At 41.6% G+C, this 27,310-nt stretch overlaps 1 protein-coding gene and 1 pseudogene across 10 annotated transcripts in view; one reads left to right on the top strand and one right to left on the bottom strand.

Moving 5' to 3' along the window:
* SEMA6D (semaphorin 6D) overlaps positions 1-27,310 on the top strand; it is a 57,595-nt gene that overhangs the window by 15,738 nt on the left and 14,547 nt on the right. For all 10 annotated transcript variants that reach the window (XM_065940658.1, XM_065940654.1, XM_065940656.1 and 7 more), the window contains exons 2-3: positions 26,569-26,731; positions 27,125-27,236. In XM_065940658.1, the coding sequence (XP_065796730.1) occupies positions 26,623-26,731; positions 27,125-27,236 (221 nt within the window). In that variant the 5' untranslated portion in view covers positions 26,569-26,622. The remainder of the gene's footprint in view (positions 1-26,568; positions 26,732-27,124; positions 27,237-27,310) is intronic.
* LOC136172757 (U6 spliceosomal RNA) lies at positions 8,790-8,890 on the bottom strand (annotated as a pseudogene).

Raw genomic sequence — 27,310 nt, 5'->3', positions numbered from 1 at the left:
CATGATAGATCATTTTTGAGCATATTCAGTGTTCAAAGAGATGTTCTTCCCCTTGGCCTTCAAAGAGTCACAGTTAGTAAGTGCTGACGTGACTGCAGCTAAGATCAGTTTCATGGAGGTGTTACAGGTACAGTCACACTTGGCCCCATGCCGAGAGTGTGCTGCTCTAGCCATATTGAAATTCTTAATAATTTTTGAATAAGGAGCCCCTGTTTTCATTTTGCACTGGTCCCTGCTTATCATGTAGCCTTGCCTGATTGCTCCTTTTTACCAGTGCCATTTCTTCTGTAGCATCTGAGTAGACAGACATGAGCTGGAAAGAGGCACGTTTTCTGCGTCCGAGTTCCCTCTGCACTGCACACAGGCAAGGCACGTAATTTCCCTGGGCCTTGGTTCTCTCCATTGTAAATTGAGGCAGAATAGACATGGTGTTCAGGGCCACTGCTAGTAATCTGCTCACTTCAAGAGAGTATAAGATATCAGTGTTAAATGATGTCAGGCCTGGGTTTGGGTTATAACTGGCATGACTAGACTCTCAGAATTTAAAATTACGGTATGGGGATTATATGAGATCAACAGAAAAAGTTGAAGTCAGGGCTCTTCTTGCGAAGTTGAGCTGTATAGCTGAAACTTTTGACCTCTAGACTAGGCTGTATGGTGATTTTATAACATAGAGTCAAATTGATTCAGCACTGGAATTATTCTGCTCATTTCATTTGGATCTGTCCTTTCCTCTCTATAGATTTTATGCTGATATCCCAGAGGAGATGTAACTCACTCCAGGACTTTTGCCATGCTTAGAAAAAAAATCTATATCTGAGACTTTAAAACTCTAATATACAAATATTGGCATCTTTGAGAGTTCTCTAATTTACTGCCCCAGCTTTGTATATTACAAGGTGATAAACTATTTAGCCAACCCACTGGCCTGGGCCACTGACCAGTTAAAACACGCCCCACAATGTGGCGCCAAGTGAATGCTGGTTCGGGGTCTATTCTGTGCAGTCTTTTTTTTAGCATTTTTGTTGGAGCTTAGTTGCTTTACAATGTTGTATTCGTTTCTACTGTACAGTAAAGTGAATCTGCTATATGCATACATATAGCCCCTCTTTTTTTATTTCCTCCCCATTTAGGTCACCACAGAGCGCTGAGTAGGGTTCCCTGAGCTGCACAGTAGGTCCTCATTAGTTACCTATTTTATCCATAGTATCATAGTGTATGTACGTCAATCCCAACCTCCCAATTCATCCCACCCTCCCCCTTCCCTCTTGGTATCCACACATTTGTTCTCTAAGCCCGTGTCTCTATTTCTACTTTGTACATAAGATCTTCTCTGCCAGTTTTTTTCAGATTCCACATATATGCATTAATACACAGTGTTTGTTTTTCTCTTTCGCTCACTTCACTCTGATGAGAGTCTCTAAGTCCATCCATGTGTGCCTGCTAAGTCACTTCAGTCGTGTCTGACTCTTTGTGACCACATGAACTATAGCCCACCAGGCTCCTCTGTTGATGGGATTCTCCAGGCAAGAATATTGAAGTGGGTTGATGTGCCCTCCTCCAGGGGATCTTCCCAACCCAGGGATCAAACCATGTCTCTAATGCACCTCGTGCATTATCAGGCAGGTTCTTTACCACTAGCACCACCTGGGAAGCCCAGGTCCATCCATGTCTCTACAAATGACCCAATTTCGGGGTAGTCTTAAACTTAGTTATAACTTTTAGAAAAGGTGCCACTCTACTCATGGTGGCCCAAATATCTAGTTCTGTGCAGACCCAGTCTCTCCAAGATTCAAGAAAGAGGCACCACCAATGAATCTGCATTTACTCTGTGTGAGAACCATTTTTCTGGTTCAGTCATTATGACACTTCAGAACACTTGCAAATTCTGTATTAAAACTTATAGCTGTTTAATGGCAAGCGCAGATTTCAGGTATACTCAGGGTTTTTTTTTTTTTTATCAAGTTGAGGTACCAACTTGATAAGTAAATAGGTATCAAATAAATAAAGACTATCAAAGAAAAACAACTTTAATTGAGTTGTAACAATTATCATTTTTAGATAGATCTTCATTTCTGCCTGGAGCCACCTTCCACTTGAGCAGATTTTAGATCGCAAGAGAATTTGGTGCTCCAAGTGTCTCTCATCACCCACCTAAACGTTTACATCATTTAAGTGGACCTTTTCCACTTTACAAACATGTTGTTGGCTGTTTAATACAGAGATGGGAGGCTGTTCTGTAATGTTAAAGCCCACAAACATCTCCAGTGTAAGCCCCAGTACCATGAGCCAATTAAAATCAAAGTCTTGATGCTTGATGCTACAGACTTCATTGCTTAAATATTAAGCAATTTTTACTTTGACACTGATCAAGAGGTGTTAATGTAGATTCTTTTAAACAACTTGATTTAAGGTGTGTATATGAAAGAATGAATAGCAATCTTTTTGACTTTTGAGAGCTGGAAGTATCATCTCTGTGGGCCTCCTAAAAGTTACTCAGTTTAAGGGTTGTTAATTCATTTATTTTAATTCAATTTAACCTCATTTAATTTTAGTTTATCTTAGTAGAGAACATCTTGACTTCTGCCTGTTTTATTGTGTGTGTGCAATAAGATGCTTAACTTAGGAGCCTTGGAACCAAATGGGAGTTTATACTTTAGCTCCCAAGACTTTCCTTGAGCCCCTAATGACTGGCTGACTGATGTGTTTACGTTTATATTAGTGTTGAGTGGGCTGCTTCAAAAAGGGTTACAGATAGAGCTGATGTCTGACTTCTTGTTGCTTTAATACCTAGAGGCAGAATTATGGAATTATCTTTCTCTATTATGGAATTTATTTTATGACTAAGAAAAATGGCTCAATGTGACCAAATTCTGAAATGGATTCAGTGTTCCAGCAGCCATTTATCTTTTAAAGTAAATTGTAAACAGCTCTGCTTGGACATTAGCTTAGGAAAATGTGTGTTTAATGTTTGTCTACACACACAAGTAAAAGTATGTTTAATGCTTAGAATGGCACTTATGTGGCTCATGGTGGAGTAGGCTGATGACTCCAGCAAGAAGGCTGGCGGAGAAGTCATCCTTACTTCTCACCACTCCGGGCTGTAAGAGGAAGTTTGGAATTTGAGTGCGCCAGGTCTTTCTTCTCCATTTTCCTTTGCATGCTTTTAGGATAGAGAAAGGAGACCTTAAAGCCAGTGTTTAAACAACCAGGGTAAAAATGGGTTTGGCTTTAAATATCCGAGGACACAATTGCAATCAGTTATCCTTTTGTTTTTACTGGTGTGCACTTGATCACAGAGAGGTCTAACCAGGTTTTCTTTCTCCTGTGTGACTGGAATTCTTGATTTTTAATGCAAAAGACAAACACCATCTTATGAGCACCAAGAGTACAGCAGTGATTTTGAATTGGGATGGATCTTTGTGAAAATCAGATTAAAGTTCACTTTAAAAATAGAAACTGTTGTTGCTGGTTTTATTTTAGCACTTTATATTTTGGAAGCCTAGGAAAGAAAAATTGAAGGTTAAAAGTGGGGGGGGGGGGGGGCGGAGCACGGGGTGGAAGCAAAGCCAAAATTATGATATGCTAACATAACTGAAATCTCTGAATTACCTCCATCTTCTTTTATTAAATGCCCAGAGTGTAAATATGATATATAAAATTATAGAAGACTTACTTTCTAAGACATTATCATCTAAAGTAATGTTTTAAGAGACAGATTCCATAGGATCCAAGTATTAGTTCTTGGCTTTGGTCAACAGGTCAATAATTGCCTTCATCAGGAAAATGTTTAGCTTATTTGGGTTGGAGAGTGATTTTATATTTTTAATGGATCATTGCTCCATCACTCCTTGTATAATGTTAAAAGTATTCTTACAGGGGAAAAATCCTAAAATAGCTTATTTTTCCTTTATTCCCTTTTAACATTTGTCAATATGTATCTCTGTTTTTATAGAGTTGTAATTAATGAACATATATTTTTATACTATGATTTCCCCATTTGGTATTACATCATAAACTAAGGATTACTGGTCTTCATTATTATCATCTTAATGGTTGCATGATATTCCATGAGACTGGTATAATGTACCTTTATTTTTACTACTTCTCCATGTTAAATAAGCATCTTCTTTGTTCTTCTTTGGATCTTTTGCTTAGGATAAAGTATAAGAAGTAAAAATCACTGAGTCAGGGTTAGTATTGTTAGCATACGTGGATGGGAGCAAGTGTGTACACACTGACTTATTGTTTTCTAAATGGTTGTAACTTTTTAACCCTGCTATGTCTAATATATCAATTGATTCCAATTAACATTATATTTTATCCTTGAGAAGAAAGACATGTATTTGCCTTTTGTAAAATGTACCTTGTTGATATAATTTGCATTCCTGATTATTAACAAGAAGCTTGCTGTTTTTTAGAAACTGAGACAAGACCATTTAGGAACAAGTTTAGTCCTGCTGACACATAGACAATCTGAAGGCTGGGAATTGTGTTAGCATCTACATTCTGACCAGCAGCTTCCTGTGTCTCTGCCCTATACCCAGCTCTGACAGCTAATTTCTTTCTTCAGCTGGACCAAGAGGAGAAAGCAAAACAAAACAGTATTTCAGGCAAAGATTACCTTAAAGGATCTAGGAAAGGATTCTCCCCAAAACATGCAATATATCAATTATCTAGCTTCGTTACAGACCATTGCAAAACTGAGTGTTTAAAATAATAGCAATCATTCATCTGACTCAAAAATCTACAGTTTGAGCAGAGCTCAGTACTACTCCATTTTAAATCAAGTAGGGTGACTCAATTATGGGCTGGAGGATCCATGTCAAAATTGGCCCACTCCTGTGGGAAGCCCATGTGTGTTGCCTATAAGCTGGGGGATCAACCAGGGCTGAGCCCTAGTCTCAGAGACTAAACCACGGTCTTTTCTCTCTCTACATGGGCCTCTTCATGAAGGCCTGATAAACAGCGTGGGCTGCCTCATACGTGGGGTGTGTGTGTGTGTGTGTGTGTGTGTGTGTGTGTTCAGCCATGTCTGACTCTGTGGCCCCATGGGCTGTAGTCCACCAGAATCCTCTGTCCATGGAATTTTCCAGGCAAGAATACTGAAGTGGGGTACCATTTCCTACTCCAGGGGATCATCCCAACCGAGGGATGGAACCTGAGTCTTTTGTGTCTCCTGCCTTGGCAGGCAGATTTTTTTTTACCACTCGTGCCACCCGGGAAGCCCCATACTATGGTGGCTGGGTTCAAAAAGTATCTGAAAAAACAGAAATTGGAAGCTGCCCATTCATTACCTTCTGGACCCACAGGTGACAAAACATCACTTCCACCATATTCTGTTCTATTCAGGCAAGTCATATCCTAGACTCAAAGGAGGGATCTATATACTCACTTCTAAATGGGAACGGTAGAAAATATTTGGTGACCATGTTTTTGAGAGGCTAAGAATCTAAATATTTGAAGCATCATAGTCTGGGAAGTATTATAGCATTGATCTCTACCCTTGCTTTCTAGAATACTCCAGGAATGAGTTCTCCAATTGTTTAACTCGCCTTTCCCACAGCAGGGAATTCAGTCATTGAGTTGTGTCTCTTCACTGACTTTTCCACTAGGGAAAGCTAGCAGCATTCCTTCCATTCCCCAGCCTTCACTAGGAAGCCAGGTCTCAGGGCTTTTAATCATCTATGTCATGGCTGTTCTTCTAAGACAGATACTAGAAGTGGGCCTGAATATGTGCTGCATCTCAAGAAGAAATAACAACTTTAAGTATATTTGGTGCATTTACACCAGTAAAATGTTTATCATCTGATGTGCTGGCAGATTCCAAGAGAGAATTTAGAACATAGAAAACCCTGAAATCACCAGAGGTGGTCTTCAGGAAAGATTAGATTATCACAGGGCAGGGAACACAGAAACAGAGTTATGTCAATAATGATACTAACAGCAATGACCATAGTAGCTAAGACTTCACTTATTTGCTTGCACACTTTTCAAGGTTTTCTGAATATTAAGCCTGTAACCTTTAAACAGTCCTTTAAGATAGTCTACTTGTTTTCTATTTTTTACAGGTACAAGGCAAAGTTGGTTTTCCAAGGTCACACAGCTAATGGATAGTAGAACCAGAATATCCTTAAACCTAACCATTTCCTCAATGAACTGTATGAGGGTGTTTATTATCAGGCACAGTGAGAAGATGGGCTGTCATCTCATGGCTCCTTCATGGGTTTCCATATTGACCCCCTTTTTCCAGCCATTCTCAGGGTTGAGATGGAGTATGGATAAGAGTTTCCTCTTTACTGTTCTCCTACTGGTCATTGATGATAGAAAATAAAAGAAGTAGATGAGCCTTCAGAGGTGCAGACTTTCCTTCTTATGTGCTCCCTGCCACATCCACGCTGCCTGGCCTGCTGGACATTTACAGGAAGGGACTCTCAAGGAAACCTTCCTTTAACTCTGAGAGACCCAGGAGCAGAGGGACCTGGTGGGCTTTCCACCCTCACTTCGTGTCCACACAGGAGGAGCATCTGAACAAGAAGGCTCCCTGATTTTGGAGCTGGGTCCCCATTGCACCCCTGCCCTGTCACCTCGTCCCCCCCACCACACACACACCAGAAACGACTTGAAGATGGGTCCGAGATGGTAAGGAAGAGGCCCCGACCACTTCAAAGGTGGAGGTAGGAAGAAGAGGTGGAAACCAACTCCCAAGACTTAGCGAGACAGGATCTTTGCTCACTTCCTGCATAAAAGTCCTCTTATTATTTTCTTGTTTCATAAAATCTTTTATTTATTTATTTGTCTGCTGCAATTACCTGCTAGGTCATCAGGCTAGAAGAGGACATGAATGCTGTTTATATTTCAAATAACAATAATAAAAGCAAGCTCAAAATATGACTGTGCTTTTCTTAATAAATTAAAAAGGCCCCTTTCTCTTCTCCTTTCTGTTTCTTCTGCATTATCTTTTTCTGATGTCGTGATTAAGACCACAGACATTGGAGTCCAACTGACTTAAGCCCTATTTAGTTTTGTGACCTGAGGCAGATTACCTTTTTATTTTCATATCTGAAAATTTGGGAAAATAGCATCAGCCTCCTAAGGAGTGTTTATTAGCACAGTGCCTAGAGTTTCCTTAGCATTCAACCATGGCTTGTGCTCAGAATCATCTCCACTTTTCCAGTTTCTAACATGTGCATGTTACTCGAAACTCCAGGCGTGTCCCATGAAAATAAAAGAGAAGTATGTTACTAGACAAACCCTGCTCTCTTAGAAAAGTGGGCATGGGAAATATTTCATGTAGTGGCCTGTGAACTTATTTCCACTAAGTCTCAGATCCCACCTTCCAGGAACTCTGTCTCATAAGAAAGACTAGCATGTAGATGGTCAGTGCAACCTACCATGGTCAACCCACAGTCAAAATGGATGGAATGTTGCAAAAGGAGAGAAACAGAAAGGGCTCGAATTGGTGAAAGGTCCTAAGGGATGAGTAGGAACTTGTTATCAGAGAAGCCATGGAAATGGTCCCTGGTCCAGAGAACAGCAGGAACCGAGAGTTGGCAGCCCAGCAGGGCCCTCAACTTGCAGAGTAGCTGCATCCAGGGAAACAGGAAGGTTAATATTCATCCGAACCAAAGCAGAAGCAATGTCAGTGTACCGTGCTGCTGCGGACTGGGGCTAAATAAAGCACTGATAATAATACTACTACTTCACACGTATAGCACCTTTACAATCTACAGAGTATTTTTACTCTCATTTTCTCACTTGTCCCTTTAAAAAACCGTGGTGAGTTAGTCAGCAGTGATGTTTCCTTATCTCACTTCTGTAGAAGCACTGGGCCGGCCTAAGAGCGTGGGAGGCTGAAGAATCCCACACGTGTGAGTGGTACCCTTGCCCTGGGATCCCTCTGCTCCTCTGGCCTCCATCTCTTCTCCCTTGGGCAGGCTGGATGCTACAAAGGACACAGTAAGCAGAGAAGGCATAAAGGATCACTCGAGACAGAGTTTGGGGCCTGGGAACTTTGGATTAGGGCACCTCTGAAAGGAATGCCCCCACCTCCCTTGGATTGACGGTCATGCCTGTTGGTGGCTGCTACTCCTTGATTTTCTGCCACCCTGAGGGCTGGCTGGGACCTTAGCATGTAAAGCATGAAAGAGGCAGCTCTCCTTCCCCCAGCTTGGTGTAGACACAACTTTGGAGGAAATTCAGAGGTCCCTCCTGTCTTTCTTCTCCAAGTACTGCTTACCAGGTCTCTGCTGAATCTCCTTGTAAGCCCACTTTTGTCCCTGTATCCTTTATACAAAAGACCTCCAACCCTCCATCTCCCCTGAATTTTTAATATTTCCTTTTTATCAAGGAGCTGTGAGTTTGTGGTAAGGGTGGATGGTAGAAAGGAAAGCCAGCCACACTTTTCCCTCCAAAGGTAAGCAGGCTAATTTCAACAGTGTTCAGCTTGTTTGCATGAATAAAGCACCAATTATTTTTCTATACCTCCCCAGGATGCTGCCTGGGACAACAGTAGAATTGTGGGCCCCAGGTCCAAGGCATTGATCATTAAAGGAAATAGGTCAGAGAATATTGCTAGAACATTATTGAAACTCCTATATATCTATCCCAGCAATAGTAAGATCAGTGGAAGTCCAAGTCTTACTGTGGTTAGATCAGCAGTTGTAAGAGACCACCTTCCCCATGTACTCTAACATCATTCAGTGTTGCTGTGTCTGTTCCTTGGTGACTGGGGGTAACCTGTTGCTAGCAATTCACCATGAGTGGGAAAGGTGCTCTTTGGAGATTTTTTAAGTTTTCTTTTTTTCTTCAAAAGATACAGAGTTGCGCAGGGACCATGCTAATCTTCCCTGTATCATTTCTATACAGAAAAAGAGACACAGAAGTATAGAACAGACTTTTGGACTCTATGGGAGAAAGCAAGGGTGGGATGATCTGAGAGAACAGCACTGAAACATATATATTATTAAGTGTGAAACAGATCGTCAGTCCAGGTTGGATGCATGAGACAAGTGCTCAGGGCTGGTGCACTGGGATGACCCAGAGGGATGGGATGGGGAGGGAGGTGGGAGGGGGGTTCAGGATGGGGAACACATGTAAATCCATGGCTGATTCATGTCAATGTATGGCAAAAACCACTACAATATTGTAAAGTAGTTAGCCTCCAACTAATAAATGAAAAGAAAAAAAAAGATACAGAGTTGCATCTATCAACTCATCTAACCAATAGCCATTTAAAAAAGAAAAAACCTGTATGGTACTGATGAGCCTATTTGCAGGGCAGGATTAGAGATGCAGACTTGGACATAGTGAGGAAAGGGGAGGATGGGAGAAATTGGGAGAGTGATATTGACATGTATACACTACCATGCGTGAAACAGATGCTAGTGGAAAGCTGCTGTCTAGCCCAGGGAGCTCAGCGCAGCGCTCTGTGATGACCTAGAGGGGTGGGGAGGAGGAGTGGGGGGAGGTTCAAGAGGGAGGGGACGCACGTGTACAGGCGGCTGATTCACTGTTGCACGGCAGAAACTGACAACACTGTACAGCAGTCATCCTCCAAATAAAAACAAGACGGCTATGTACCCACCGCTTTTTAAGGAATATATTTATGGATGTAAAGGACATAGCCTTCGCATTCAAGGAATTCACAGTGTGGGGCTGGGCAGGGGGAGAGAATGTTGAGAAAATAAGGAATTTTATTTATTTTTATTTTCTATATTTATATAGATATATTTATCTATAGTATCATGTACATAGCATATTGTATGCTATGTGCTCTGATAAAAGGTGAGCCCAGGTTTTGGCAACAGGTGGAGGAAAAGAGGGGAGAGCCTGGTGGGAAGTGATTTCTGATCAGAAACTGACCACATGAAGCAAGAGGGAGGACAAGAAGGGCGCCCGAGGTGGTAGGCACAGCGTGTGCAAGGCCAAGAGACAGGAGAAACGGTGTTGTTTTTAGAATTCAGTGAATTCATACACCCAGAATTGGGGTACTAAAAGAAGTGTCATCTGAGAAGTGAGATCCAAATGCTGACCTCTGGACCTTGTGGGTCCTCATAGTTTTAAGCTCCTTGGACTGCAAGGAGATCAAGCCAGTCAATCCTGAAAGAAATCAACCCTGAATATTCATCAGAAGGACTGATGCTGAAGCTGAAACTCCAATACGTTAACCGCATGATACAAAGAGCCAATTCATTGGAAAAGACCCTGATGCTGGGAATGAAGGCAAAAGGAGAAGGAGGTGGCAGAGGATAAGATGGTGGGATGGCATCACCTATTCAGTGGACATGAATTTGAGCAAACCCCGGGAGATAGTGAAGGACAGGGAAGCCTGGCATGCCACAGTCCATGGCATTGCAGAGTCAGGAGAACTCTGTTCAGTGACTGAACAACACCTTGTAAATTCACCACTGAATGTCACTGTGGAACCTAGTTTTTCTTTTTCTATGCAAATCCACTTTGAGCTTTTCTGACATTAGCCACTGAGGTGATAGAGCAAGGAACCTGGAGACAGATGATCTGGAAGCCTGACCTGGAACAGTTCTTGAGCTCCTCGTCTCTACAATAAAGATTCATTCACTCACTCAGCAAACATTCTCTACTTAAGTAGATACTGTGTACCAGACAACATCGTGCTTGTTGTTGTAAAGATAAAGCAGAGAACAGAACAGATGTAACTTCTGTCCTCATGAAGCTGACATGTTGTTCAGTGGAGATAATAATTTCTGTCTTAAACCTTTAAGGACCAACGTAGATAAGGTATGTCTGCTTTAAAAAGTGCAGGACACTGTAAAAGTGAAGAGCCCATTGCCCGTGGTCTCTGGTTTGGGATGACTATCACTGAGGGTGGGGAGTTCCTGATCCCTGGCTACGCACACAGAAGTTAGTGAAATCCCTCCAGCAGACCAGCTGCCAAGTACCTCTGGGAACTCAGAGAAGGGCTAAGAAACTTATTGGTTCCTGGTGTATGTGACCTGAACTTCCCGCGAGCATGTCCCTTCAATTTAAAGAAGAAAATGATCTTTTTGACCAGAGGGAGGGCCCACACCACCTCCTCCCTGGGTCCAGAAGCTAGAGATCAGCATCTAAAGGCAATATTTCCAAGACCACATGAGTGTGAGGGGGAAAAAAATGCACCTTCTGCCTTTCCATCTGGCTTAGAGTCAGAATGCCAGATCCACACACATCAGCGTGTGTGGAGACGCGTTCTGTGTTGAACGCATCTGTCGGTTTGTACTGCAGAGCCCGTTTGTGGTTTGGTGTTACAGATCAGAGGCAGCGATCACAGCTCTCCTGTCTCGGGGTTCAGAGGGAGCATGTGCATTTTGTATCCTAGGCAACACCAATGCTATAGGAAAAATTTACAAGTGTGAATTGGGAATTCTGTTCCTTTTGGTGAAGAGCCCTTTTCAACTCAGGCACCTAAGTCAGAATCAATAAAATCTAATGACTTAGAAGGACCTTAGGGATCATTGATGTTCTAGCCCAACCCCTTGTTTATAGATGAGGAAACTGAAGCCAGAGGAGGTGGAGCCTCTGGGCTCCTAGAGTAGAATCTAGATTTCTCAAGCCCCTGTTATCTCCAGGTGTGTTTGATATGTTTGATGTTTGGGGTGAGATTAACATCCCCTCAGGTGAGTCATAAGGAGAGGCGAGAATAAATGTAAATAAGGGTCATATAACTACTAGAGGCATAATTCTCTCCAGCAATAGCTTGAACCACACAGCCCTTCCTCAAGGTTGTGCGGTTAGCCTTGCACCTTCCTGGTATTCACCTGAGAACAGAACAGGATCAAAGGAGCTCAGGGCACCTCACCTCATTAGGCACCTCACCCAGTCCTCACAGCATCTTTCCCCGAGAGCAGCTGCTAGGTCTCCCCACTTTACGGGAAGACAAGCAGAGGGCAGTTAAGCAGCTTGCCCGAGCCTAATTAAGTGGCAAAGCTGGATCTCCTCCCTAGGCATCTTGGCTCCAGAGTCATGTTCTCAAGGTGGTACTGCACTGCTCAGCACTCACTCAGGCTCCAGCCCAGAGGAGGAAGGACCTGACTGCTCGTACCCTCTGGGTGTTGAATCGATTTGGTAAAAATCAAAAACTGGCATCAGTGTACCTAGACTCCCATTTTGCTTCTGTGAACACAGAGGTTTCTAAAGCTCATAGATTCGGAGCCCAGACAAAGGGATCCAGGTGACTCCCAGGTAAACTGACTCTGGCCCCGACTGAGCCCTCACAGAGCTTTCTCTGGCCATAAAATTCACTTGGGCCATTTATTAGTCCAGGACTGCTGGCTGAACCCTCACTGAAGACTTCATTTGCATCAGTAGAACAAAGAACATTTTTTAGAAGTTGTTTTGAATGGATTATAAAGTAACAGGAAATTGCAACAGTAGCAGAGAACCGTGTACTTTTCACCCAGGAAGTGGATTTTTAAAAGCAAGTCACAGTTCTTGAATGGAATACAGATAATGGTAGTGCTATGCTTTAGATCCTTCTGAACAGTTAGTAAATCATTCTCTACATTTCCCATAGGCAAGCAACTGTTAACTGTGTTTTCAAATAGGAGGCAGATACAAAGGCAACTGGAAGCCATAGTGCTTCGATCAGGAATTTTTGGCTTTACAAATAAGTTTGAAGTGCACTTTTCTTTCTCTGGGTTGTTAAGTTTAACCCTTCTGTAAACCTTCAGCAACTGTTTTAAATCATAACATCACCTAGGAACCTCTGGTGAGGGGGCTTGCCGAAGATGAAACTTTTTCTGGAAGCCATGAGCTTCTTCTTGTTAGAGTGAATCCCTGCGTGGGCAGGCCTGAGAAATGTAGATCACTAGACTCTAGTGACATCTGGGTTCTACACTAGTTTCATGACTCCTGGACCTTAAGTCCCTTTATTTATCTCCTCATTCTTTCCTAGGAATAGGAGCAGCAACCCATCCTCAGTCCTTCCTTGCCTGGGTATTTTTCACGTCCTTTGAAAATCCTAAAAACAAAAAGAAAAGGCACTGTGGAGGATACTGAACACTATGTCTCCATAGAGGCGGCATCAGACATGCCAGTAGGATCAAAGCAAACATGCTCTACTTCTGTCATCCCAGCCTGGAGGGAAGAAGCAGGCACGGACCCAGGCCCTATTATACTGAACTGAATGTCATGGCGCAGGCCATACGGCAGCCTCAGCAGGTCAGCTGCTAGAAGAAGCCAGTGTTCCAAAGACAGGCTGAGTCCCTTGGCATCTCAGTCATCCCTTGGAACCCTGAGCCCTTCCTTTGTCTAGAATGGTTCCTTTCGTGGAGGCCAAAGGGGAACAACCAAGTTGGACTGGGACCACACATTTGGAGGAGATAATAGAGGAAAAGTTTTTCATGTCTCTTGTCACTAGTTAGCCTTAAAAGCCTTGCAGCCCTCCCCGAAGAAAGGACACACCGTTGTGTTCATTTCTGCCACAGCAACCTTCTGCTTTCTCTCTGTCTCTTTTCATTTGTAGATGATTCCTATGTTTTATGTTTTCACAAAGCTAGTTCTCATCTTGATCTCTTAAGAAGTTGATGTGTTTTGTCATCTGCCTGGTTAGCAGATATTCTCTGCTTAGATTGGGGCTCATCCTCTCATTAGTTTCTTGTGTTATTTTCACTTTAAATGAAGATTGTTTCTAGAGTGGTTTAGCTTTAAAAATGTTACCCAATTTGAGTTAGGACGGACAGGCAAGATCTTGCAGGCAAGTTGTCACTGGAATTATGCTCCCCAGAGCCATGGTTCTGATCAGAGGTTGAATTCTGGGATTCCTGATCAGATTTGCCTCGAATTTGGCAGAGACAGGTTAGGTCCTGTTTTCTGTCCCTTCCTGCTCGATTCCTTTTAAGTGCTATTCCTTTTTGAATTATTAATATTTGACCAGAAGCTTTACTGATGGGGATATTGTTATGCTTTGCTTTAAGAAAATCTAGGCTTATAGGGAAAATCTTACATAAGAGCTGTTTTAATTGTCAGAAAACTTCTTTAAATAGCCAGCTTTCCTCATGCATGTAAAATATAATTAATACAAACAAAACTGACCCAGCTTTTAGGAAGACATTGATTACAAAAGCAAGGCATTAATAAAGAACACAACAGGCTTCCATACCCTGCGGTGTGCCTCTTCTGCCTTCTGCGGTGTCTGCTGCCACCTTTCTTTCTCTTCTATCAGAATCTAGCCCCAAGGAAAGATCTTATAAATGTATTCATACTGATTTCTGGCTTATGTTATACTCTAGCACCACGTACTTTATACCTGGAAAAAAGGCTGTCAGCCAAAGAAAATAATTTCCCGTTGTAGAGTCTCCAGCATCGGGCAGCCATTAGGCAGGCTGGTTTTTATTTTATTTTTGCTTGTTGGGTAGTGGGGAGTCAGATAGACTTCCTTTTCTGCCAGTTCCATATACCCTGCTCTTTAATCTCAGGAATAGCTCTTGCTTTCCTTCTCTTGTATTGGGAAGACTGTAAAATGAAGAGGAATTTCGGGGCGGGTTGGGTGACAAAAATCACCTACTCTCTTGGCCTGTGTTGCCCTTCCCTCCCTGATTAAAGAGCAGTTTGTTAATGAGGCGAAGGTGTGAAAGGAGGCATCTGTTGCCATTTGTAAGAACCTGTTGGTTTTGGAGCACCTCGAAGTGCCCGGGGCTGATGAGGCTTAGGTACTGGTGCTGCCAGAGGAAAGTAATAGACCCAAGACGTGGCGCTTGTGGCAGTGTTGGCGAAGAGTTCAAGCCAAGGCACCTGTGCCATCACAGCTAGGTCACTCACATGTGCAGCCTTTGTCCATTTTTTCCTCTATCCTTTACATACTCATCGAGGACTTCCTTACATGCCAGGCTCTGTGCCTGATGCAAAGGATAAAGAAGGTGAATACAATGTGCTCTTTCTCAAGCAGTCCAGTTTGGTAGGGAAAATGTGGAAATAAGTAACATTATGGCAAGTGGTAAGTTCTGTATTTACACAGTATCATATTATGATTAGTCATCCTGAGGGAAACAGAGTAGCCTGGGGAGAGAGGGAGTTGGAGTATGGGAAGAATGGGAAAGTGGCAAAGGCCAGGGACGTTTAGAGCTGGTAAGTAGACAATTTCCAGAAAGAGCTTTTGAGGGAGAATAGTGTGTGTACAAGGCACCACTTTAGGATCAAGGTTGGGAAGCATCTAAAGCTGAAACAGAGAAGCTAGCAAGAATCAGATTGTGGAGGACCTTGTACATCTTGGGAATGAATTTGGACTTATATTATATAGGCCTTCAGTAGCCATAAAATAGTTTTTAGACAAGGAATTAACATGATGCTATTTGTACTTTGAGAAGATTATTCTGGTGGCTTTGTGGAGAATCAACTAGAAGTCTAGAAGGGCAGAAACCAGTCCAGAGTAGATTCTAGAATGTTGAAAAGAGGGAATCAACAGGATGTACTAACAGGTTGAAAATGGGATGATGGGGCAGGGGAGATCTAGGGTGACTCCCTGGTTTAAGGCTTCAGTGACTGAGTAGGATGTTGAAATACAAATAACAGCAACAATATTGTCGTAACAGTAATTGCAGCAATAATTGTTGTAATTGTTGGATCTATACCAGGTACAAAAGATTTAGATATGTGCTTTGAGTAGATTATTTCACTGAATCATTGTAATATTAGTGCTAAATTATCTTCATTTTATGCATGAAAACTTGAGACTTGGAGAGGTAAAGTAGCATATCCAGGGTCAAATTGCTGATAAGTGATAATGCACGAATCTGAACCCAAGCATTTGAAGCTCAGATTCTGCCCTCTGTAGGGAATTTAACAAGATTACAAGTCAAGGCACAGTATCTGAATTTCAGGCTTGCACCTTCCAAATTTAAGTTGCCTATATTTTATGAGCCAAAATATCTAGCAAGAGAGTTGCACAACTGGATCTGGAGCTGAGTATGATCTCTGCTGGGCACATGGAGCTGAGGATTCATCAGTTAACTGGTGGTGGTGAAGAAGGTGGGTGTAATGTGGAGTCAAAGAAGAGCCAGTTGGAGTCATGAAGAACCACATCTAAGGGTGGGCACATTTGGACAAGTTTGGGAAGGTTGCTGAAATGGAGTAGCTAGAGAGGTGGGGAGTTCACTAGGAAATCCAAAGGTCCAGTTTTAAGATCTGATGGAGGGACCAACATGACTGAATGCTTCAGGAAGATGAAAGAAGATTTAAAATGAGAATTGAGTTGGATTTGGCCATATGGTAGCTGATGGGCAAGAGTTGAAGTTAGACTGGGGCGGGGCGGGGGGGATTAAAATTTTAATAAAGAGTGAGCAAAGGGAGACAGTGAGCTCAGACTTCTTATCAAAGAAGTTTGGCTGGAGAGGGGGTGAGAGACGGGGAGGTAACAGAGGCAGCCTTAGGGGGTCCCAGTGTGCAAGGGAGTCACTTGAGATGCTGGTATGTGGCAGGGAAAGGCCATGTGGAGTGGCAGGTGTTATATACCAGGATGTTTATCTGAGCAGGCAGGAAAGTTAGAATCTGCCCTCCAATCCCCAGAAGGAGCTCACAGACTCTGAGAAAAAGTGCTCCTACACTTTGAACGTACCTACCTTTTATTACATGAAGAAACTCAAGCCCCAAAGCTGAAGTGACCTGGTGCCTGGTCCCTTTCCTCCCCCACTGCTGGTGTCAGTGGGAGAAGCAGCCCTGGTGTGCCTCTGGTCCCCAGCTCCCAGTCCCCCAGACCAACTCTTCCCTGCTCCATCAGAAGGCACTTCCTTCTAGATTCTGACATGTCGGCAGGGCTACATCTGTATGGGGGCGGGGGGTGAGTCAGAGAGCTGCTTTGCCATTTCCTCAGCATGCCAGAGGGTAGTGTTTTAAGTTGTTAAAGTGTCATTAGCAGAGCAGTGCAGGGAGGAGCCATCTCTCAAAGTCACGGGGCTTTCAGATGTCTCTTCCCGGCCCAGGGTCAGGGAAGACATTTATTCATATCTGGTGCACGGTCCCCCAGCCCTTGTGCAGAAGAGAACTGGGTGGGTATGGGGTGGAATGTCAATTGAGAATTTCTTAAGTGAGAGAGCAAATACTCTCCCGAGAGACTCCATCAGTCAAGAATCACTACGTGAGCCTGGATATAAGAAGCTACCTACGCTGCTCAGAAGGACCCAGAGAACCCCCAACTCTGCTTAGAGGTCTTCTGGAATCCGTGTCATCATCCCTTCTTCTCATCTTCTTATACTCCAGAGGTTGTGCTGTCAGCCTGGCTCTCAGACCATTCTCATTAAATACTGATGTTGAGCACCAGTTAAAATCCATAGCCCTACAGAGAATGAACTGCCTAGAATCTAGAAATGTGAGCGCTCTATAAACATAAACTTCTCTTTTGTAATGGACCTTCAATTACAACCCTCTGTGCGTTGGTAGACTCCAAGGAATAGCAATTAACTTTCTTCTCTTTGCTCTTTTTCAGTCTACTGAAACCCACTGCTCCTTTTCCATTTTGTCCTGTGAGGCTGTCAAGCCACAGACATAACTCCTGTAACTCTGCGGGCTGTCTTTCTCATCGACTGGCCTGCGGACGGTGCCCCCTGGAATTTCATAGACTGTGGGATGAATGGTGCCCCTTATGCTGCAGCCTCAGGTCCACCCCTGTTCTCTCCTGCTGTTCACAGCACTCTCAATAAGAGAATAAATGCTGTTTGGGAGCAGAACCTGGGGTGCCTGTCCTCCCTGGGTTTGCTGCTCGCTCTGGTTGCTGTTGTTTTGTTTAACAGTATTAAGTAAATCTAAATCAGACAGAAATCCAACATGCTGATCTTGCCCTGAGAGGTTTACTAGAGCCTGTGGTATTCAGGGCACACGATTAGTTCTTTTGTACCTTCCTTCCTGCCTGTACACTTTATTCACAGTTGTGTGGATGTTGACAACTGTGAGACATGCTTGTCCCAAGGAACTGGGAAAACTCTTCTCCAAGCTCTGGAAAAATTAGGAGGACTTAATTAGGTCAAGGATGGGAGGCAGGAAAGGCCATCCAGAGGGAGAGAGGAGCAAAGACTTGGTGGCATTGAGGTAGCATCTGAGACATTCCAGGGTCAGGTGGTAGAGACACAAGTAAAGAGGGAGAGAGGCTCGAGATTGGAGAAGGAGCCAGGACTCAGAACAGAAAAAGCCTCATGGCAGAGATCTGGACTTTGTCCTAGGAGTACTAAGAAGTTCCGGGAGGATTATGAAATTCTGTGATGGGGTTTATATTCTGAAAAGTTCATTCTCACTTCATCTACAGAATGAATGGGAAACAGACAAGGGGCAGCCAGAAAGTAAGTAAAAGGTCATAAGAATGTGGGAGAAGGGAAGGGAAGGATCCCTAGTGCTTGAAAAAGCTGTGGACCATCATCTGTGTCTTAGGTTACTGAGGGATCCCATGACATAGAACTGGAAAGCATCCATTGTGTTGAGCTACCTGGAGGTCATCAGTGTTTTTAGAAAGGAACTATGGAGAAAGGAGCTAGAACAGAGGAAGTAGAAAACAGTGGAGGGTGCGGAGATGATGACAGTGAGAATGAAGAATCTTTTGTCAGTGTCTGTGAATGGAAGGAAAGAGGTAAGTTGTGGCTGGAGAAGGATCTGAGGTCACGGAGCTTTTTCACCTTTTTTTTTTTTTTGAGATGAGAGTGGTTTGAGCAAATTTAAGTGCTGGTAGATAGTTTTTATGCAATAAAAAATTATAGAATATGCCTATAGAGAAAAACATAATCCATGTTTTTGGTTTTTTTTTTTTCTTTCCTGTTCCAGGGAAAACAGCAGGGATTGGATTTAAGGCCCACGGAGAGGAGATGGGGGATGAAATCCTCTTAAAGCAAGAGAAAAGGAGGAAAAACTAGAGGAAGAAGCATATAGGTTGATATTCTTGATAATGGGAAAGGGGAAGGAATATGGAAGTTCTTATCTTAAGGCTTTATATTTTAGGTGAAGTAGCTGTGAGGTAGGGGGGAAGAATTTATAGAGTAAGGAGGTAGAAGAGATAAGGGCCTTGAGGAGAAAGGGGAAAGTTTAAACTTACTGACTTGGGATGAAATCTACTGATCTAGTAGAAAAATAGTGGATCCCACAGTTTTATACTGTAAGTTACAGTTGGTGGTAACTTGCAGGATAACTCTATGACGTTAGTACGTACCAAGTTGCCATCAACTGTGGTCGACTCAATTGCTCAGCTCCTCTGGAACAGGTGCAGAAGGCTGAGTTAATCCACAGTAGAAGCTTTGTGAGAAGCTCTGACACAGAAACAAAGGATGAGGGAGTTTGGAATACAGGCAGAAGTATTATTGAAGTGATTGACTACTGAATTTCACATGTAAGATGGATAAAGTGTCAAGACTGGGGATGGATAATGGATGAGAAGAAAGTAGCCTGAAGGCCCTGATGAGAAGAAAGTGTTGTCATGGTGAAAGCAGTCGGATAAGCAAGCTAGAAGGACAAAAGTTTGGGATCAAAGCATGTAATGCTTGACTTCATGATTTGGGGGATGAAGAATCTATACCTAATACCAAGTCTGAGAGTGGAACCATGGACCAGGACTGCTAAAGTCTTTGAAATGTTTTTCTTAGAGAAAGTGACTGGAAAATTATTAGCTAAAAGAACGGAGGAAGGAAAGAACCTCAAGTAAGCACAAGATTTTTTTGTAAAAGGCTGGAAGCTCAAGGTCTCCAGATTTATTTGTGTGGGTCTTCCCAAGTTTTCCCAAAGGCACTGAGAAACTGGGAAGAAGCGACTCCCCTTTCAGATCCTGAGGTTGGGGGAGGATGAGTCTAGCAGCTCCTGTTTGAGAAGGAGCATTTCCAGAAGAGAGCCAGGAATCTAAAATCAGCGTGGTATTTTTTCTTATGAGTTCTTTGGACTGGGGAGAAAATTAAGTAGGCCTGCTCTATTTCTGAATTCTCATTTCCTTTGAATTAATATAGTTTTAAGGGAGATAGACTATAGATCAGTTTCTCTGTCTGGGATTCATTAATTCCAAATGTGGCCACTATGCTTTAACCATAAAAAGAACCTGTATTAACCAACCCTATAAATTTTCGTGCTTAAAGAACTTCCTTTCAATATTTCTTTTATTTTGTGTCTGTTACACAATAGATCTCTCATTTTTGCTTGTCATAAACGTCTCACTTCATTTTTGAAGCATATTTTCACTGATTATAAGATTTTAGGCTGGAAGAGTATTTTCCTTCAGCACTTTAAAAATGTCATTCTGTGGTCTACTGGATTCCATCATTTCTATTGATAAGTCAGCTGTCAGTATTCTTGCTTCTTGAGAGCAAAATATCTTAGCTTTTAACATTTTTTAAATGTTTATTTTTAGCATCTTGACTATGATGGATATGCGTGTGTTTTTTCTTTGTGTTTGTAAGTTCTTAGAACTCTTTTAATAGGTGTCATATTGTCTTTCATCAACTTTGCAGCCATTATCTTGTCACATATTGATTCTATTCATTTTTCTCTCCTCACTCTCAGGGATTCCCGTATGTAACATCTTTTCACAAGATCTTATGTATCTCTTACTCACTAATCTGTTTTTTCCAACTTTTTTGCTGTCCGAGTTTCTGTCTGATAATTTCTGTTAATGGAGCTCCAGTTCACTAATCTTTTCTTCAGCTGTAAGAAATACGTTGCTAAAGACATCTATCAGAAAGCTGTAATTCTGTGCTTTTTAGATGGAGAATTTCTGTTTAATAATTCTTTGTCAGTAGATTCTAGGTAGCTGGTGAAATTCTTCATCTTGTCATCTTTTTTTTTTTTTTTGGACAAAATAAACATAGTTTTTAAAACTATATTTGAGAATTCTAGTACCTGAGTCCTATTTTCTGTTGTCTTTTTTCTCTCTTAGTTCTTGGAATGTCTTGTCATTGCTTTTGGAATGTTGAGCACTTGTGTAAAAAATTATAGTCTCTGGGTGATTATCTTTTCTGTAAGTAGCTAGAGGGAGAGGAGTTTATATTCATCCAGTCCAGACTTAGTTTATTAGAGATCAAATTGGAGTTTTTATAAAGCTTGATCAGTCTCTAAAGATCTATATTGTAATTTTCAGAGGTCCAAATGAAAGGCTTTGGATACTTCTAGGACCACCCTCCCTTGTTGGTGGGTCCTAAATTGAGACTGCCAAAACTTTGGCATTTCATTATAACTACAGTCTCACCTTTATATAATTTAAGAACTGGCAAACCCCATAATGTGAACTCAACTGCTGAGTGTGGGGCTCATTTCCTTGTACTTCCCTTTTCTCCTAAATCCTATCATTCAAACCCTGGCTATCTTGGCAACTCTGAACTCCTTTAAAGAGCTTTTGTCTTTATATTTAGGCTTAAAATCAGGAATGTAAGGGGAAGCCCATATAAGAAAATCCAAACTATACTTACTCAAGTACCCCTGCTCTCTCACTGAAGGAATGACCTCATATAGGTATGTACTTTACTATAAACTTATACATTAGAAATGTGGTTCCCTCATCCTCCTTGGAGGCATCTGTGTCTATGAAGCTATACCTTATCCTCTAAGAATACCTCTATTATGATGATGATGGTGTATATAGACAGTTGTAGGTAGTTATACAAAATGAAAGAGTAAACACTTTTTCCTTTTGCCCTATAAGATGTAACAATAATATTCACTAAAATGTACTAGAGATTTACTATGGACCAGATTCTGTGTTAGTTCTTTTGTATAGATTGTCTCAGAAGAAACTGTGAGGTAGTAAAGGTAATTATTCCTAGTTTACCCTTGAAGAAACCGAGGCTTAAAGAGGTTAAGACACCTTAAACAAGGTCTCAGAGCCAGGAAGTAAATGGCACAAGCAAGTTTAAACTCAGATCTTTCTGGGATTTCTTCGGTGGTTTAGTGGCTAAGACTCTGCATTTCCAATGCAGGGGGCCCAGTGTTTGATCCCTGGTCAGGGAACTAAATCCTACACGCCACAACTAATTGTTCATGTGCTGTAGCTGGAAGATCCTGCACACTTCAGCAAAGACTGAAGATCCCACATGATGAAACTAAGACCCTGCGCAGCCAAGTCAATAAACTCTAAAAGAATAAAATAAAACTCAGATCTTTCTAACCTCAAAGTCTATGTTCTTTACCAGCATCTCATCCTGCCTCATGTCTTGCCTTCATTCCACGTATTCAGTTTGATGCTCTTACTAGCCCTGGAACCCTGAGATTAAATATTTTCTTAAATAAGACGAGAACAAAGTAGTCTAAATAGTTTACATACAAACACATCTCCTTCTTGGTCCATTTTTCTCAGGTATGTCCAAATTCTTCCCTTCCCTACTCAGCTTTGCTTTGATGTGTATTTCACATTAAATATTTCCATTTATAATTTCTATGGCAAATCTGAAAGTAGTTTTTTAAATACAGCGTTATGCAGGGACAGGAAGTAATTAGCAGTGGGGTTTTATTTTTGGAAGATGAGATTGGTGGGGAGCGGGGTATAGCGAGAAATTGCTTTCTGCAGTGTCAGTCGAATGAGTTATAGGAAGTGATGGCTCAGCCAGCAGCTTGGTGCTTGCCAGTGAGTCAGCAGTGATTCCATCCTTATCTCTGCTGGAATCACGGCTGTAAAAGACCCCTCCCTGCCTTGCTGTCTGGGGCATGGAGGTTCTGCCCACATGATGGGAAATGTTCAGTTACCTGTCCCAGAGGACAAAGATTCACAGAATTATCTTGTATTCAGGCAAATGTTTCTATGTTTCTTTAGGATTCATTGGTGTTTCTCATTTTTACATCTGATACCCAGCAGAAACATCCAGTGTGGTATTGATGTCCTAGCAGAACTTAATTCCTAGGGCAACATTTGATATTTTTATATGTCCAGAGTGTCTTTTTTTTTTTTGGAGTATAGTTGATTTATAGTGTTGTGTTAGTTTTAGATATACAGCAAAGTGATTCAGTTATACACACACACATATATATATATTCCTTTTCAGATTGTTTTCCCTTATAGGTTATTACAAATTGGTGAGTATAATTCCCTGTGCTAGATAGTAAGTTCTTATTGCTTATGTATTTTATCTATTTCGCATATATTAGTGTGTATATGTTAATCCCAAACTCTTAACTTATCCCTACCCTCCGTTCCCTTTTTGTAAACGTAAGTTTGTTTTCTCTGTCTGTGGGTCTATTTTGTTTTCTAAATAAGTTCATTTGTATCATTTTTATATATTCCGAATATAAGCAATATCATATTTGTTTTTCTCTGTGGCTTACTTCACTTAGTATGTAATCTCTAGGTCTATTTATTTGGCTGCAAATGGCATTGTTTCAGTTTTATAGCTGAGTAATAGTCCATTGTTTATGTTCACACACAATGTCCCAGGTGGCACAGTGGTAAAGAATCTACTTGCCAGTGCAGCAGGAGATGTAGGAGATGTGCGTTTGATCCCTGGGTTGGAGAGATCTCCTAGAGGCAGAAATGGCAACCCACTGTAGTATTCTTGCCTGGAAAATTCCATGGATAGAGGACCCTGGCAGACTACAGTCCAAGGGGTCACAAAGAGTCAGACATGACTGAGCTCACACGCACGTATGTATATATAAATGTATATTGTTATTGTTCAGTCGCTCAGTCATGTCCAGCTCTTTGTGACTCCATGGACTGCAGCATGCCAGGCTTCCCTGTCCTTCACTATCTCCCATAGTTTGTTTAAACTCTTCTCCATTGAGTCAGTGATACTATCTAACTATCTCATCCTCTGCTGTCCTCTTCTTTTGCCTTCAGTCTTTCCCAGCATCAGGGTCTTTTCCAATGAATCAGCTCTTCTCATCAGGTGGCCAAAGTATTGGAGCTTCAGCTTTAGCATCAGTCCTTAAAATGAATATTCAGGTTTGATTTCCTTTAGGATTGACTGTTTTGATCTCCTTGCAGCCCAAGGGACTTTCAAGAATCTTCCCTAGCACCACAGTTCGCAAGCATCAATTCTTGGGTGCTCAGCCTTTATGGTCCAACTCGCACATCCTTAAATGATTACTGGAAAAACCACAGCTTTGACTATATGGACCTTTGTTGACAAAGTGATGTCTCTTCTTTTTAATACTCTGTCTAGGTTTGTCATAGGTTTCCTTCCAAGGAACAAGTATGTTTTAATTTCATGGCTACAATCATTGTCTGCAGTGATTTTGGAGCATGTCTTCTTTAGAGTCTTCAAAATTGACAGAATACTGTGGAAAAGCAAGACAGGAAGATGCCACTTAAGGAGAAGTAGTAGATTGAAAGAGGTTCTCTTCTGGGAAGATTGAAAATATGTGCATGTGGCAAGAAAACTGGAACCAGATCATCATAGTTGTTGGGTTGGGATGGTAGGATTATTAGTGATTGCTTTTTACTTTCTTTTCTATGTTTGATAAATAGGCTCAAGTTGTAAAATTTATTCTAAAAACAACTTTAGCATTTTAAACCTTTGGGAAAACAATTGACCAAATAGCTTTAATATTTTAGGATGCCTTTTTTCCACTCTGCCCATGTTCTTAAGGTCAACCTAGTCATATGCATGGTGTCCTATAGGATATGAGAGAGGAGGATTAACTTTGCTCAGACTCTGTAGGTGTCAGCCACTTAGTTCTTTTTCACCCAATGGAGAAGGTGGTATTATCCACATCTTATAAATAAGCTATTGCTAAGAGAGATGGAAGATCCTTTCCCAGGTTGATAAGCCAGTAGGTGGTGGAGTTCCATTCAAGCCCAAATCCCATCACCACCAAGTTCTATGGTCTTTCAACTCAAGTACAAGATGATGATGCTGCAGTTTCCATTCCACCAGACTATTTTCAGGACATTTTAAATGTGTTAACTTACTACTGGATTAGTTGTCCACTGAGAAAACTTGTCCTGCAATATTTGTCTCTCCTTTTGTAAAGCTAGGATTCCAAATATTGCATATACATACATGGCTTCTACTTCAGTTAAAAAGATAAATATTGAAAGTGTTACATAGAATGCATGTGTGTGGATCTATGTTTTTGACATTAAGAAGATGAAGCAAAAAAAAAACTAAAGGGATTTCCCTGGCAGTCCAGTTGTTAAGACTCTAGCCGGGGTGTGGATTCAATGCCTGGTTGGAGAACTGAGATCCCGCATGCTGTGTGGCACAGCAAAAAAAACAGAAGATGATGATGAAAGAGGTATATAGTAACTATTAGTTGAGTGGTTGAACTCCCCAAGAATTTGAAGTGATTCTTATGATCCCTGATAAAGTTTTTAGATATATAAGACTGAGACTAACAGTATAGTAGCAGTAAGTGACAGTTTTGGTCAAGGAAGGGGTGATACTGTTGCGAAGCAGAGCTTTTACCATTTCACAAAAATATCCATTGTCCCAGCAGGGCCTTAGTTTATTTTCTTAATTAATTAATAATGTTTAAAAATTTTATTAAAAAGTTGCAGATAATAATGTACAATTAATGCTATAAACTTTGTTCATATACTGACATGCAATATGCTGCACATATATAACTGTACAACTTGATAAAATTTAGCATAAGCCTACACCTGTGAAATATCACTTCAGTAAAGATAATGAGTATATTCATTACCCCCCCCCCAAGATTATTTTTGTAATGCTCTATTCTCTAAGGAGAAAAACCCAGTCATTTCATTTCATTATCTAATTTGATGAAAAACGTCTGGATAGAGATTCAGGTGATGTCAGTCTGGACTCTCCGATCTTGCCCTAAATAGTTCCATGAAATTCAGTGAGTCCCTTAATTTTTCAGGCCTTAGTTTTCTTATCTGAAAAATGAGGGGGTTGGACTAGATGGTCTCTAAGGCCCCATATGGCTCTAAAGCTTAATAAAGCTAAGAGGACAGGCATACTTAGGGTATTGGTTTGTGTCCAAATGCTTTCATGTAAAAATATAGACTTCCCCAGTGGCCTGGTGTCAGCTGTGCTGGTCATCCCTGTCCTGCTTTGCCTGATTGATTGATCGTGAAATCATTTCATTTCTTTTCATTCTCTTTCACCCTGATTCAAGGTCATTCATGTCATTGCTTTCATGCTGTTCTTGCTAAGCTTAGGGAACTGTTCTACTTAAGAATTTAGGGGGTAGCTTGAATAATGCTGGGAATTTGGCAGTGCCTTAAGGGGCTGAGAGGGGCTACAGGCACATCAGCTCCTTGGATACTCTGGAGGCAGCTTGGGCATTTTTGGGGGGTGGGGAGGGCAGAGACAAGCTGTACTGGATTTATTTCAGGGATGGGGGAAGGGAAGCAGATTGGCGTTTAATTAAAATTCTAATCCCAACTTTGCCCATCTTCTTGCCAAGTCAGCAGCCAGCATTTCTGTCTGTGGTTCTGGTGATTTTGCTGTGATGACATACGCAGTTACCTCAGAAACTCTTGCAAATGGGTCTAAGACTTCAGTATGCTCACCAGATGCTTTCATCAGGCTTGGCAGAGTGCCGCCTTTGGCCTGTGTTTTCAGAGGTATCTCCTCCACCACCGCCACCTTTCTGGTGGGAAGGGGACGTTGCAGGGAGCTCATGATGAAAACCGAAATGATTACAAATGACAAAACTCGTTCATCACAGCAGAGATCTTTCCAAACAATTTCTGTTTTCCAGGTAGCTGAGTGGGGTTTCTGAGGAGGGGCTGCTCTGCCTTCACCTGGCCCAACCATGAGGTTCTTCCTGCCTTGTGCCTACATGCTGCTGCTCCTGATTTCCCAGTTGAGGGCAGTCAGCTTTCCTGAAGATGATGAACCTCTTAATACTGTTGACTATCACTGTAAGTAATCTAAAGAACACTTGTTTCTAAGAAGGAAGGGTTTTTTGGGTTTTGATTTTCTAAGCATATTCATTTTTAGAAAGAGAATTTTATGTCTTTAAAATGTTTTACATCCTCACTTATCCATAATCATTTCCTAGTGTCTGAAGAAAATGGGACAGTTCAGTTAAGCACTTTTCTAAAGCAACCCATATATAGATTATATGTTTTCAGTTAAAAAGAAAAAGACCATTTGGTGATATTCACCATCTCTTATTCATTCATATTCAAGACCTTAAGAAAAGAATTTAGTTAAAACCCTTCTACAACTAGTATATACAGCTAATCAATGCTGTATATCGATTCTTCAGCTCTGTAATCCTGACTGATGGTTTAGCCCATTTTTACTTGCAGATTCAAGGCAATATCCGGTTTTTAGAGGACGCCCTTCAGGCAATGAATCACAGCACAGGCTGGACTTTCAGCTGATGTTGAAAATTCGAGACACACTTTATATTGCTGGCAGGTAATTTTCCTCTCGTTGGTTTATTAGATTAAAAGTCTTTTCTCTTGTGGTGCTTGCATTAATGTGTCTAGTTC

Source organism: Muntiacus reevesi, chromosome 7, assembly GCF_963930625.1.
Source record: "Muntiacus reevesi chromosome 7, mMunRee1.1, whole genome shotgun sequence".
In the NCBI taxonomy this organism is placed as follows: domain Eukaryota; kingdom Metazoa; phylum Chordata; class Mammalia; order Artiodactyla; family Cervidae; genus Muntiacus; species Muntiacus reevesi.
Note: the sequence above shows the minus strand (reverse complement) of the source record. Positions and strands in the feature narration are given on the sequence as shown.